Here is a 15,701-nt window from a genome sequence, read left to right on the forward strand (position 1 = left end):
GAGATGGGACCAAATTTGTCATATATAGTAGCCAATACATTGGCTTGGTGGATAAGTCTGATGAAGTTTCCATAGGTGCATTGAAAAGCAGTTTTACCAAGCCACAAGCCTGGCAGAACTGCAACCTCTATGTTGGGGTTATAATCAACCTATTCAGACACTTAGCAAAGGATTCTTACTGTTCAGCATTCCAAATGTGCTTATCATTTGTACACAAGAGGAGAACATAGGCAAAACACTCTCCGACATAAATCACAGCAAGATCCTCTATGACCCACCTCCCAGAATATTGGAAATAAAAGCAAAAATAAACAAATGGGACCTAATGAAACTTAAAAGCTTTTGCACTACATTGACCTTTCATGAAATCATGCAGTATTGAGTTACATCTTTAAATTTGTTTCCATGCCAGACTCTTATCAATGTTTCTTATAAGAAATTTAGAAAGACTCGGGGCAAAGATACTCAGCACAATACTAGCGTATTAATATTTTCAGTATCATATAGAACTAAAATCTCAGAAACTATGAACACTCTGGACCATATGAGGTTTATTCCTTCCACCATTTCAAACATGGAAAGCAGGGTCCGTAAGGATATTTGCTCACAGTATATTTACATCTCCCATATTCATACCATTATATATCAGATTTACTCCTTTTTTCTTTTACAGTGATTATTTAAAGTCTTTCTATAAAACTCATTTTTTACTCTTATAGAAAACCTCCATTCTGAAAATCCACATTGTACAGAAGCTTGTCTTTAATGTTTCCAGACAAAAAAGGCCTTACAGTTCATTTTAATGTTTGCCCTTTTAGGTGCAACTTTCAAGGAGGGCATGAAAAAGAATGGGAAGGGTTATTAAGTATTTTTAGTAAAATATTGCCTCTGTCTCTTGTAGAACATGTAGACTATGCACTTTAATTTAGTAAATGTTTTTAAAGGTAGAAATACTCTGTTATTATAGCTAAAGCAACTCTTAATCATAAAATTTCTGAAATTCTTGCAATTTCTTCACACTTAATTGAAGTTGTTTACCAACTTATTATTATTTTTGTTTGAAGTGTGATTCCCAACCTCTCTTGCAAAAAAATAAAGAAGTGGGTTTCGGCCAATGAATTGAGCAGACAATTAATATTTTATATGCATTTTGAGCTGTGTGACTTAGTATTTCAATACCTGACAGCTTGTTTTATTATGTGATTGATAAAATAGTGAAATATATTAATGCTAGCTTAACCATATATTTACATGGCTTGAGAACATGTGATTATTTTTCTGTGGGATAAATAATTTGTCAGTGCCCATCATCTTTTAAAAATCCAGTAGGAGAGCTTATAGTTGCTGCTGTTTAAATGCTAAGTCATGTCCTACTCTTTTGCAATCCTGTGGACTATAGCCCACCAGGCTCCTTCTGTCCATGGGATTCTCCAGACAAAAATCCTGGAGTGGTTGCCATTCCCTTTTCCAGGGATCCATCCTGACCCAGGGATTGAACCCACAACTCCTGCATTGACAGGCAAGTTCTTTATCATTGAACCACCAGGGAAGCTTAAACATTAAATAAATAATGAAGCGCTTTTTTTTTTAAATAAAAACAATTTAAGGAATTTCTGGGACAGCATCAAGGGTACCAACATTCACCTTATAGAGATCCCAGAAAGAGAAAAGAGAGAGAAGAGTGTGGAAAATGTAAACGTGGAGCTGCATCTTGAACCAAGTAGGGCTGGAGCAAACCCTAGGCTCAGGCTGGAACATGAACCTAGGGGCAGTCTTGGGAAACTGGCCAGCCACTCATGCAGTTTTCTGTCCTCCCTCCCCTCACTGCTTCAGGAGCAAGCAAGTGTGCACGGCTCCTAAGGAGTGGAGTCCAACCTCCCCCCAGCCCTTCTAGTAGTCCAACTAGCTCTCCAACCAGTCTATGGGGTTCATCTTCCCTGTGCTGGACCCCCTGGTGTCCCCAGTATCTGGCTGGAATCATTCACTCCCTGGGGAGGATCTCTGCCCATGTAATCTCTCTTTTCTTCTGAGTCCCCTCCCAGGGCACAGGTCCTGACCTGACACTTTTCTTCCTACTGGATTTCATGTGGATATTTCTTACAGCCTTGGTTGTCCAGGAGTCTTTCTCTCAGTCTCCAGTTACTTTCCAGTGAGAATTGTTCCACATGTAGATGTCTTTTTTCTGTGTTCATTAGGGAAGGGAGTTCCCCATCCTGTTACTCCACCATCTGTACTCTTCCTATGCATAATTCATCTAATGGGGCTTTGGTGAGGGGTGTTTTCAATTTAAACAGCTTTCTCTTCCCTAGTCTTTCTCCTTTGCCTTTACATCATGTCAATGATATATTCAATATTAGGTAGTCGCTACCTTATCCACTTTTTAATATCACTAAACAATAAATACTGTGTCACACAGTTTTTTTCATCACCCTATATATATCTCTGATTCTCGGTTCTTTTTTATTACTTTTGATAGAAACAACTAGGTACTTTGTCAAACTCAGTTGTAATTAGATTATTATGATTTATTAGAGTCTTTTTTGGTAATCAGAATAAACAATAATTGCTTCAATATAGGATGATATGAAAGTTACTTATGTCATTTTCATAATATTTTGATGACTACTTGGTTTAATTCAAACAAAAATTATAAATAGCTTTTGAGTATTTCATCTTAATAGTATAGAGTAGTCACATAAATATTTGATTTCAGTAGTACATTTCTCTTGAGTTAATATCCCATTGTGTACAGAGTCTATGATAGCAGTTACCTAAATGATAGATTGTATTATTTTACTGGTTATGATAGGTTGTTATATTTTACTGTTGATTCACTCTACTTTTGTTCTACAGTAAATTTTTTCATTGAGGGGGGCCCACATTGCAGCATGTGGGAACTTAGTTCTCTGACCAGGTAAGGAAACAGTGCCTCAAGCCCTGGAATGAAAGTCTTAACCACTGCGCTGCCATGGAATTCCCTATATTACCTTCTATATTTATGATTTTGCTTTCTAAATATTCATTTTTACCATAAATATAGACTTGAGAGAGAGAATTCCTGAGAGATATAATCAAACTGCTTCCTGACATACTCTAGTGAGAAGAATATGTCTCCTGGGGAAGGGAGGCAGGATAAGGAATCAAAACAAGGAAAAGAAATGAAGTAAAACTATTCATATACCATTTTTTTCAAGGCAAGAATGGTTCAAATACATCATCGTGCAAACAGCACAGACAAGCATGCTTGTATGTGTGTGTGTGTGTGTGTGTGTGAGCGTGGGTATGTGTGTGTAGCTGATGGCATTGCTAGGAAGAATATAATGCTATCAGAGAAGACACGCAATCTTGTCTGGGTTCAGACATGGTCCTAACTAAAACAAAAGCTTGTCAGTGCATGGGCTTAGAACAGAAGATTGGGGAGGTTTACAGTCTTTAAATTTTGGGAGGTTATATTGAGAATGTTCAGACAAAATTCAGGAGTGGCTCATCAGAAGAAAATACCATCTACTTTTTTCCTCAAATATTAGGATCAAAGGTATGTGATATAACTGATGCCTTAAAAAAGAAGCCTGCATTAAATGGTAGATTAAAATGTGAAAATGAATAAACACCAAAATCATTATTCAGTTCTGGATATTATTTTAATCAGCTCTTTTTCCTTCTCTGAGTAGTATAATAATTTACTCATTTTGCCAGGATCCCTGTCTTAAAATTGCAATAAGGTGTTCCAAAATAATTACTTCTCAGGAAATAGATAATCTCTTATTTGAGGGTAATAGAAATGTCTAGATTATCCTGTACATGTTATTCCAATCAAATGATAGTTTCTGCTGGGTTATGTTGAAGCATCACCCAGCTAAATACTAGGCTCTTGATAAAATGGTTATGGGTGAATCATCTCTACAAAATTTAATGATCGATTTATATAAATTGTATCTACTATTCAAGCATTTTAGAAATGACAATTTCAGAATAACACAATTTAATTAAACTTCATATTTATTGAGTTTCCCTTGTATGCCAGGCACTGTACTGCTTAAGGTGAAATTTTAATAATGTCTCAAACATTTTCCTTTAACTGTTAGGAAACAAAGGAAATATTTCATTATGAGAACAGAGATTAATAAGGGACTGAGTCAGTGAAAGATCATTTCTAATTATGTGGCACTGACCTAAAATTAAACACTTATGCTGGATTATTTCCAATGCAGAACTATATAGAATGCACCTCTCTTGGATTTTGAGGCTGGGTAAGGTGGCACATGAAGTCAAGTCATTGAGGTATTAAAATTATCTTGTCTCCTTCCTCTGTTCATTTCATATACCCAACTACCACTGAAACTCCATCTCAAGATTCAAACCGTCAGAACGTTGTCAATGTCCAATGGTCACTTAATCTTTTATTATACTGAGCAGGAATAGACAAATTCAATTTACCATTGAGCATTAAACTTCTATATCTTTACATTAATATCACAGCACCCATTTGCTTGATGACTGACTCTGAATATAGGTGGTTTTAATAGCTTGGTAATAATAGGGAATATTGTAGGCAGCATTCCATGAGATCATTAACATGAGGCTTTTAAAAGGTAGGAGGTTTTGAGACTGATAAAGTACATTTTAGTTCTTGATTTTTCAGTCGTGGTTTGCTTCTATGTTTCCATTTTAACATCAAAACATGTATATTATCTAGTATGAAACAGATCAACAGCCCAGGCTGGATGCATGAGACAAGTGCTTAGCCTGGTGCACTAGGAAGACCCAGAGGAATCGGGTGGAGAGGGAGGTGGGAGGGGGGATCAGGATGGGGAATACATGTAAATCCATGGCTGATTCATGTCAATGTATCACAAAAACCACTACAATATTGTAAAGTAATTAGCCTCCAACTAATGTATGACAAAACCCACTGAAATATTGTGAAGTAATTAGCCTCCAACTAATAAAAAAAAAAATTAAATTAAAAAAATAAAGACAGAAAGAAATGGGGAAACAAAGAAAGATAGGAAGGGCTTCATCACCCTTCCTTGACACAGAAATGATGGATCAGAAACTTTGTCAAGAAAATATATCAAGTGAGAGACAGAAGAATGTGCCAAATTGTTGTACTGCCCGTGATGCTCCTTTCTGCAGACTCCTGACATCCTGCTCTTGAGCAACTCACTCTCTTTCTATAGACAGGTATTAAAATTAAACTTTCTTGGTATGTACATAAGACTGACCTCTACTACATGGAACTTAGGTTCCCTGGACAAAGGTCAATAGATTAAATCCAAAAACAATAGAAAGGATAATGAAAAAAATCAGATTTTACATGATGTAGAATTATTCCTGGTGACAGGAATGGAGAAGAGAATTTGACTATTTGTCTGTATTCTCACTTCCAAGTGGGTATATACATTTATTTCTATATGATTTAATTTTTATTTCTAGGCAAAGTATAATTCTTTGTCAGTTTAAATACTTACAAGCACTCACAGATCTTCACTATCTTGGACATGCAATTTTTTTGATCTTTGAATTTTGTAAGGTTTTAAAAAGTATTTACCACAGGATGACTTTTTAATTCATCTTGTGGGTCTAGGAATATTAAATGACTCACAGCATGCATTAGCCTTTGTGCAGTCAGCCTTCACCATGTACCATCCACCAGCAGGTTTCTCCCATTCCTCACATCCCCTGACTCTCACCCCCAACACAGGCATTTGCATTTACTGTCTACAGTCTAAATGGGACAAGAATATTTATAAAATGAAATCTTTACAATGTCACTACTTAAGAGCCAGGCATTCTCCTTCTCTGGTTGGGATTTCCACCTTGCTTCCTCCACCATTGTCACTGAGGAAACTATAGTTCCTTTCAGATACAGGAAGATAGAATTAGTTTGAAAAATATTTGGGTATTTAAGTGACAAGAAGAATGACAACATCTCCACATCCAGGGTTTTTAAGTAACTGTATAGGTTATTATTGTGAACTGATGATATTTAAGAAAATATTTTGAGGTTTTAAAAAAGATAAGTAAACTATTGTCTGTTTTCTTTGTCAAAACCTTCACTGAAATGTGTTCCTACATGAGGAATATAGATACTAAATTATTAATTAATTTAACTTCACAAAATGCAAGGTAAATGTTTATAAATGCTATAAGTGTAAATACATTATAACAGAATATTTAATGTGTGAAAATTTTTCAACAATTATATCTATAAAGCATCCCTGTAATTGTGCTGACTTGTTAGTCCGTGTTTAACAGAATTTTGAAAGAGTCCACTTGTTTCTATCTTGTTTTACATTGTTTAATCCCAGGACCTACAACAGTAACTGAAAAATACTTGAAAATATTCTGTGTTCAATAAATACTTGTTGACTGAATGAGTGAAGAAAGCAAGTCAGTGGCAAAAGATTAGGAAATAAATAGGTATGAGAAGAACTTTATTTGAGAAAATGAAGGGATGAAACAGAATTGTACAGAAATTTCTTTTCTATTGTATGCCTGCTGACTAGATATATCTTCAACAAATCAGCTGAGATAGTGAACATAAAGTAGGATTCAGTTTCAGGATGAGTCTAACTTACAAACTTGGTAAATTTTAAATTATACGTAGGAAATTTATCTCTTTGACAACCTAGAGCTTGTTCAGTTCAATTCAGCTCAGTTCAGTCACTCAGTCATGTCTGACTCTTTGCGACCCCATGGACTGCAGAACACCAGGCCTCCCTGTCCATCACCAACTCACGGAGTTTACTCAAACTAATGTCCATTGAGCCATCCAACCATCTCATCCTCTATCGTCCCCTTCTCCTCTCACCTTTAATCTTTCCCAGCATCAGGGTCTTTTCAAATGAGTCAGCTCTTTGCATGAAGTGGCCAAAGTATTTGGAGTTTCAGATTCAACATCAGTCCTTCCAATGAACATTCAGGACTGATTTCCTTTAGGATGGACTGGTTGGATCTCCTTGCAGTCCAAAAGACTCTCAAGAGTCTACTCCAACATCATAGTTCAAAAGCATCAATTCTTCAGCGCTCAGCTCTCTTTGTAGTCCAACTCTCACATACACACATGACTACTGGAAAAACCATAGCCTTAACTAGACGGACCTTTGTTGGCAATGTATCTGCTTTTTAATATGCTGTCTATGTTGGTCAAACCTTTTCTTCCAAGGTTTCTTCTTTTAAGCATATTTTAAGAGCTTGTTAAGAGTAATACAAGGATTTAAATTTCTATCTGAAAGAATCTTTCTGATGACTTCACCTTTCTTTTATTCAGGTCATGAGCATCAATTGTTCTTTGTGGCAGGACAACAGCATGTCTGTGAAACACTTTGCATTTGTCAAATTCTCTGAGGTCACCGAACAGTGCTTCCTTTTATTTACCCTCATCCTACTCATGTTCTTAGTACCACTGACAGGCAACGCTCTCATAGCTCTTGTCATCTGGACTAATCCGGCCCTCCATACCCCCATGTACTTCTTCCTGGCTAACTTGTCTCTCTTGGAGATTGGCTACACTTGCTCTACCATACCCAAGATGTTGCAGAACCTTGTGAGTGAGGCCCGAGGAATCTCTCGGGAGGGATGTGCTACACAGATGTTTTTCTTTACATTATTTGGTGTCAGTGAGTGCTATCTTTTGGCAGCCATGGCTTTTGATCGCTATATGGCCATATGCTCCCCACTTCACTATGCAACACGAATGAGTCATGGAGTGTGTGTCCATTTAGCAATGGTTTCTTGGGGAGTAGGTTGCATAGTAGGCTTGAGCCAAACCACCTATATTTTCTCTTTAGACTTCTGTGGCCCCTGTGAAATAGACCACCTCTTCTGTGACCTCTTGCCTATCATGGCACTAGCCTGTGGGGATACATCCCATAATGAGGCTGCAGTCTTTGCTGTGGCCATTCTTTGCATTTCCAGTCCATTTTTATTAATCATTGCTTCTTATGGCAGAATTCTAGCTGCCGTGCTGATCATGCCATCCACTGAAGGCCGCCAAAAAGCTCTTTCCACCTGTTCTTCCCACCTACTGGTAGTAACGCTCTTCTATGGCTCAGGATCTGTCACTTATTTGAGGCCCAAGGCTAGCCATTCACCCGGGGTGGATAAACTCCTGGCCCTCTTCTATACCGTGGTGACATCCATGCTCAACCCCATCATCTACAGTTTACGGAACAAGGAAGTCAAGACAGCTCTTCGGAGAACACTGGGCAAGAAAAGCAACCTCATTTAGAGAAGTCTATTCTACAGATTTCATGGGTAAGATACTAGGGGAACATATAAATTCCTCTTTGAAAAAGATGCACACTCAACCTAAGAGGAAAGAAGGAAAGGGGGGAAGAAAGCAGGGAGAGAGGGAGGAAGGAGAAAAGGGGAGGAAAGAAGGAAGGATGGAAGGAAGAAAACACTGTACTTGTCAGTGTGTTTTATAAGAAGCTTCTTTAATAACAGTGACCGTAACAGTGATTGTAATCTTGAAGACAGCTCTCTTCTTATAGCTAAAGTTCTGACTGCCAGTTCTGGAAGGAAGTTGGCTAGCAAAGAATTTTAAAGGTGAAGTCAACACTAGACTGGTTTTCCAAAATATTTCATTTTAGGCTAAAGTACAGGTTTGGAGTATAAATTACCAGATTTATACTCAGAAGTCTCAGAAATTCTCACTGTATACTCATGCATTTTCTATCCCCTGAAAGGTCTGTATGACATCTGCACTGGTCACTGGGGTAGTTCCCCCACATACGTTTGTCTCATATGACTCTCAGTTCTGTAATAACTATGATGTGAATTATTTCCTTCCATAAAAATGTCTTAAAATTCTTCATTCTCAGTTATTGGTACATAATATAGAATTAATGATTCTTTTTTGAGTTGTGAGTATATAAAAATGTATAAACATAAAAAAAGCAAACTCTTAAAATTCAGAGGTGTTTGTTGCAGAATAATATGAAAAATTCTTGCCAAGAGTCCTCATAATAAAAAATTTTAAAAAATAATAATACTTAAATTTAAGGATAGAAGAAGAAAGTTGAACTGAAAATAATTAACATGTTATATTAATATATGTTATCAATATGTACTTGATTGTGGCAATCATTTGACAGTGCACACATACATAGAGTCATCACATTATACACCGTAAGTCATAACTCTTGACGATTTTGTCAATTTTATCTTGATAGAGATGAAGAAGAAAAAAATGTTATGATAATGTTACAATCAGGGGATGGTAGTGATGCTCACTAATGACCAAGATGTGTTTTGCCACATATGCTGTTTTTCCCAAAACCTAATAAATTCATTGAGGACCAAAACAGCATATTGTGGTTTCTATTTGTATTTTTATTTGTGTGTAGTCAATGAAGAATGGAAATAAACTGAGCATGCAAAATTAACTACTTAAAAATTATCCTACAAAAATGGGCAGGAATTATCTGTAGGCATTAGAGATTATTGTTTATAAGTGTTTATTAATCTAAAAAAATGAATGATATTAAAAATTAAAGCAAGTTAGAAACAATTTCTGTAGCATGATAATTTTTGTTTCATTTACTAATTTTGAAAAGTTTTACAAGTTTGAAATGATCAAAAACTGGTCAGTTACATGTAAAAAATAAAATTACATTTCCTCTAACCATATACAAAAATAAAGTCAAAAAATAGATTAAAGACCTAAAAGTAATAATAAGACTAGGAGCCATAAAACTCCTAGGAGTGAACATAGAACACTTTTTGAGATAAGTCACAGCAATCTTTTTGGATATGTATGCTAATACAAAAGATATAAAAGCAAAACCAAACAAATTGGACTTAATTAAGGTTAAACGCCTTGATGGCAAAGAAAACAATCTATAAGTAACAAAAGGACAACCTACTGAATGTGAGAAAATATTTGCAAATGATATGCTTGATAAGGGGTTAATACCCAAAATATATAAATAGCTCATTCAACTCAGTATTCAGAAAACCAAATGACTCAATCAAAAAATAGGCAGAAGGCATGAATAGACATTTTTCCAAAGAAGACATATGGATGAACAGTCACATTAAAAAATGATCAACATCACTAATTATTAGAGAACTGCAAATAAAAACCAGAAAGAGATATCACCCTCACACCTATCAGAATAGCTATCAAAAAAAGAAATCTTTGAGCAATAGATTTTGGCAAGTATGTGGAGAAAAGGAAAGGAAATTCTTCTTGATAGGAATGTAAACTGGTGCAGCCACTATGGAAAACATTATGGAGGTTTCTCAAAAAAAAAAAAAAAAATACAACTGCCAATCCTGGATGTATATCTGAAGAAAACAAAAACACTAATTTGAAAAGATACATAGAATCCAATGTTCATAGCAGCATTAATTATAATAGCCAACATATGGGAGCAATCTTAGTGGATAAAAGAGATAAAGGAGATGTTACAATATATATGTCACACATGTACTGAAATACAAAGAGTCCATGTCACCACTTCACACATGAAAAGTTGTCAACATGATTATTAGAGAAATGCAAATTAAAACCAAAAAAATCACCTCACACTTGTCACAGTGGCTTTTATCTGATGGACAAGAAATAATGTGTTGGCAAAAAATATGAAGAAAGGGAACATATGCCTGATTCATGAAACTGAACATTGGTGCAGACATTATGGAAAACAATATGGAGGTTCCTCCAAAAATTAAAAATAGAACTATCATGTGATGCAGCAATTCATATTCTTGGCATTTATCTGGAGACACCAAAAACAGTAATTCAAAATGATATGTGTACATATATGCTCATTTGCAACATTATTTACAAGAGCCAAGATATGGAAACAGATCAAGTGTCCATCGATGGATGAATGGATAAAGAAGATGTGTTATTATAAACACAATGCAATCCACATACCATCCTCACCCCATTAATCTCTTTACTGCCCCTCTTACATCTTTGTTTCTGAGGGTGTAGATTAGAGGGTTGAGGCTAGGTGTGACAACAGTATAAAAGAGGGCAATGAACTTGCCTTGATCTTGAGAATTTCCTGTTGGTGGCTGGAGGTATATGCACATGACTGGAATGAAAAAAAGGGATACGACCATAAGATGGGCTCCACACTTCCCAAAGACTTTCTGGAGTCCAGTTGTTGACTGCATCCTCAGCACTGCCCAGGCAATGGCACCATAGGAGCTGAGAATGAGGATGAGAGGTATGAGAACAAAAATGGAGCTCATGACCATGAGGGACAGCTCATTAGCATGGGTATCAACACATGACAGTCGAAGCAGTGCTGGAACTTCACAGAAGAAATGGTCCACTTGGCGATGTCCACACAGGGGTTCCAAAAATGTAAAGAAGAAATGAAGTGCTGAGTTGGTAAAGCCACTTACCCAACAAGCCACAGCCAACAGATGGCAGAAACGAGGGTGCATGAGGACAGTGTAACGCAGGGGTCTACACACAGCTGCATAACGGTCATAGGACATCACCATTAGTAGCACACATTCTGTGCATCCCAGTGCGAGGACAAAATAAAGTTGAATCATGCAACCAATGTAAGAGATGGTTTTTCCTGGGCCCCAGAGGTTAATTAGCAACGGAGGGATGAAGCTGGTGGTGTAGCAGAGATCCAGAAAAGAGAGATTTGAGAGGAAAAAGTACATAGGAGTGTGGAGATGGGAATCCAAGTATGACAAGATAATGATGAACAGGTTGCCTGTCAATGTCATCAAGTAGAACACCAAGACAACCACAAAGAGAACTACTTCCAGATGAGGCCAATTAGAAAAACCCAGTAGTACAAAGTAGCCTTCAGAGGTTGCATTCATTTTTTTCATCATCATTCATTACTTGTTATGTGAGGCAAGTATCATATATACCCTAGAAATGTAAAGAAGTACTGCAAGAGCAAAAAAAAAAAAAAATCACATCAGAGCCACCTGTAGTTACCTCTTTTGGGGTCTTTTAATTGCTTGTGTTTTATAAGTGCAACTCCTGAAAAAGATGTTAGCAGTAGACAAATACTTGAATTTCAGCAGGAACATTAAAAACATTAAAACATTAAAAAGTTAGCTTCACACTTGTAAGTCTGATACAGGCTTTAAAAGTCTTAGTCTTTAACTAATTGTTACGCTAGACTACTGTCTACAGCTCAGAAACCATGGAGGATAAACAGATAGCACATTGCCTAAAGTAAATTTTTTGTAATTAAACATAAGATTAATTATAAAGAATTATTAATCTATAAAAGGAGAGGAACTGTTAAAAAAAATGTCGTCAGAACTCTAAATGATGTCTTGGGCCAAGGGACAGTATCCAAGAAAGAACAAGCTAGGAAAGAGGTACTTCCTGCTCAAGGCTGCAGTTCAGACCTCATCAAAGAGGGTGTGGTTGAGTCCACTGGATGATGAAGTTCACTGTGGCTGAATCAAAAACTAGCAATGGTCAAAGAGTGAATTACAAAGATACACCACTTAGAGATCACTGCCATTTGAGGGGTAATAGGAAATTTTCAAGATTTTTAATAATTTCTTTAGAATGAGACAGTATATCATGAGAAATATAAACCCAGATGCTTTTGTTGTTTCTTCTGATGCAGATATAATTTTCTTCTTCCTTACACAGTTGCATGAATTACATAATACATTAATTTTAAACAGTAGCAGCTCTGAGATATATTTATCTGCTGTATGACCCATCCTTCGGCATTCTTATAAAAGTTAAAAAAAAGATATGAGACCCAAATTTTTGTTTCGCTTAAAAATAGATGTAAGTAGAAAACTGGTAGGAAATTTAGGATTAAATTTCTACTTACAGTAGGAAAGGAAAATAAAGACATCATCAAAGGTTGCTTTCATAGGCTGTAGAATGAAATATCTCTTCTCTATTTTTGAAATACAACATTATGGAGGATTCCCTGTATTTGTCTGCCCAATCTATGCCTCTTTATCTGTGGGCCAATGATCTCTTTGAAATCACCAACATAAATGTCTGGCTACACCATGTATTCTAATCTACTACATCAATGCAGGAAAGCAGAGTCTGAAAACAACTATGATTATCATTATAACACAAGAAAGGATCCTGAGTCTACCTAAAAGATCTCATTTTAGCTGGAAGGAGGAACTAGTTAGTGCATATACTGTGTCAGGGAATGGACCCCTTTTCCTAGAGCAAACAGAGCCCTTATGGAAACAAAAGAATACTGTGTTTTGTTTTCCTTGACTGAGGCTACTGGGAGTATAAATCCCAAAGTAGCAATTAATGCCCTTCAAGGAATTGTCCTAGGTTAGAACAGTTTCCTGCTTTCTCCCAAAGCAGGGTGGAAAGGACCAACTGAAACCACTGAGTTAGCTGACTTGTTTCCCTAGACTGCCCTTGTGCATGCCCCACCCTGAGCTGAGCAAACACTCACAGCTCCACACTGGAGGGAGGGCTGCCACAACGGAGGGAAAAGCTCAGTGTGAAATGCTTTGGCAGCTGAAAAATCAAATGGCCTCTGAGCAGGGAGCGGGCAGCCATTCTTGGCACTTACCCAGGCAGCACATCACGAGCAGAACAGATCTCTGACGGCAGCCAGACCACCACACCCAGTACACTGACCATCGCCAGATAAACATCCCCAACCTCTCTTACTCCAGCACTGCTCCCCTCTGGGGCTGAGGGGCCAGAGCTGGGAGGGAGAAGAGCACACACTATAAGGGAATGGAGCCAACTAACCCAAGCCTCAGGGCTTCTGTTCCAGCAACGTGGGACCCACGCGTGCCTTAAATAAGGTGGTGACAGCAATTGAGCAGAGAGGAAGTCTTGGCTCACACCTGGCTCTGGCCCTAGCCCCTTCATTACTAACCCTACCTCCTAACCAGGTGGTACCTGCCAGCACACTCTGAAGAAATATCTGTCTTGTATTCAAATCAAACTCAGCTTTTCCCCCAAAGCCACTGCACCCACACATACTATACAGGGACACTCCTAAGTCTGTACACTATTTCAAGATTGCCAGTGGTAACTGTTTCACCTAATTTCACAAAAATAGAGGAAGTTAAGCAAAATGAGAAGACAGAGTAATCTGTCTCAGTTGAAAAAGCAAGAGAAAATTCCTGAAAAAAAAAAAAAAACAATAAGATGAAATAAACAATATACTGAAGAATTGAATAACCTCAGATATGCACATGACACCACCCTTAAGGCAGAAAGTCAAAAGGAACTAAAGAGCCTCTTGATGAAGGTGAAAGAGGAGAGTGAAAAACCTGGCTTAAAACTCAACATTCAAAAAACAAAGATCATGGCATCCGGTCCCATCACTTCATGGCAAATAGATGGGGAAACAATGGAAACAGTGACAAGCTTTATTTTCTTGAGCTCCTAAATCACTGCAGATGGTGACTGCAGCCATGAAATTAAAGATGCTTGCTTCTTGGAAGAAACGCTATGACCAACCTAGACAGCATATTAAAAAGCCGAGATGTTATTGCCAAAAAAGGTCCGTCTAGTCAAAGCTAAGGTTTTTCAGGTAGTCATGTCTGGATGTGAGAGTTGAACCATAAAGAAGGCTGAGCACTGAAGAACTGATGCTTCCGAACTGGGGTGTTGGAGAAGACTCTTGAGAGTCCCTTGGACTGCAAGGAGATCAAACCAGTCAAACCTAAAGGAAATCAACCCTGAATACTGAATACTCATTGGAAGGACTGAGGCTGAAGCTGAAGCTCCAATACTTTGGCCACCTGATGTGAAGAGCCGACTCATTAGAAAAGGCCTTGATGCTAGGAAAGATCGAAGGCAGGAGGAAAAGGGGATGACAGAGGATGAGACAGTTGTATGGCATCACCAACTCAATGGACATGAGTTTGAGCAAGCTCCGGGATACAATGAATGACAGGGAAGCCTGCCTTGCTGTCGTCCATAGGGTCGCAAAGAGTCAGACAAGACTGAGCAACTGAACAACAACAAAAAAGTTGAAAGCATTAGTGATAAGAATGCTAACTGAATAAATGGAAAGTGCGAGAGGAAAAAAATGGATGAAAAGAATAGATGAAAACTGTAAGAATTTTACCAAGAAAATAGAAAATTTTTTAAAAACAGTCTGAACTGTAGCACACAATAACTAAAATTTAAAACACACTAGAAGGAATGAACAGCCAACTAGGTGATAGAGAAAAATACATAAGGGATTTGAAAGATTACTTTAAAATCACCAAATGAGACGAGCAAAAAGAAAACAGAATTTCAAAAAGTGAGCATCTCGGTGTTGCTCACTGCAGGATGGAGACCAGCACGCCTGTCAAAGTCAAAAAATCCACCACCAGCCTGTGACAACCACCTCCTCCCCTTGTCCTGTCTCTGCCACCACCTGTGTCACCACCACTTGGGGACAGGATGTACAGTTAGGCCACAGTCCTCAGTGAGGAGACATATTTCTCAGTTCTGTGGTGTTCTTCATCACACATTTAGAAGTTTCTAAAGGGCAGTGGAGACTATTGCCAGGCACAGCGCAACTTCTATGCAGACACGTGATCTGTAGAAATTCACTACCACTCCAATAAGAAGCTTCCAGTGAGTAACCTGGACACAGAAGAATTGAACTGAAATTCACAGAGCATTTTTTTTTCCACAGAGCATTTTTTACAAGACTTCTGACCTGAATGGAGTAAACCTCAGTGCTCTTCATTTCTATCACCTTAGTATTACTGGACCAAAGAATTGTTGCTTCTTGTTAGGAGGG

The 15,701-nt window shown here is 37.6% G+C and overlaps 2 protein-coding genes across 2 annotated transcripts; one reads left to right on the top strand and one right to left on the bottom strand.

The window, feature by feature from the left end:
* The first annotated feature begins 7,264 nt into the window (after positions 1–7,264).
* Positions 7,265–8,233, top strand: LOC122429436 (olfactory receptor 10C1-like). The gene has a single exon (XM_043449732.1). The coding sequence runs from the start codon at positions 7,277–7,279 to the stop codon at positions 8,231–8,233; it is 957 nt and encodes a 318-aa protein (XP_043305667.1). The 5' UTR covers positions 7,265–7,276.
* A 2,663-nt stretch (positions 8,234–10,896) lies between these two features.
* On the bottom strand, positions 10,897–11,823 carry LOC122429428 (olfactory receptor 2J3-like). Its single transcript, XM_043449720.1, has one exon. The coding sequence runs from the start codon at positions 11,821–11,823 to the stop codon at positions 10,897–10,899; it is 927 nt and encodes a 308-aa protein (XP_043305655.1).
* Between the last annotated feature and the right edge of the window lie 3,878 nt (positions 11,824–15,701).

The sequence above is a fragment of the Cervus canadensis genome, chromosome 28 (genome assembly GCF_019320065.1).
Source record: "Cervus canadensis isolate Bull #8, Minnesota chromosome 28, ASM1932006v1, whole genome shotgun sequence".
In the NCBI taxonomy this organism is placed as follows: domain Eukaryota; kingdom Metazoa; phylum Chordata; class Mammalia; order Artiodactyla; family Cervidae; genus Cervus; species Cervus canadensis.

What these genes read in the sequence shown, in the direction of transcription:
- LOC122429436 (XM_043449732.1), top strand. Translation starts at nt 7,277, where the DNA reads ATGAGCATCAATTGTTCTTTGTGGCAGGACAACAGCATGTCTGTGAAA.
- LOC122429428 (XM_043449720.1), bottom strand. Translation starts at nt 11,823, where the DNA reads ATGATGATGAAAAAAATGAATGCAACCTCTGAAGGCTACTTTGTACTA.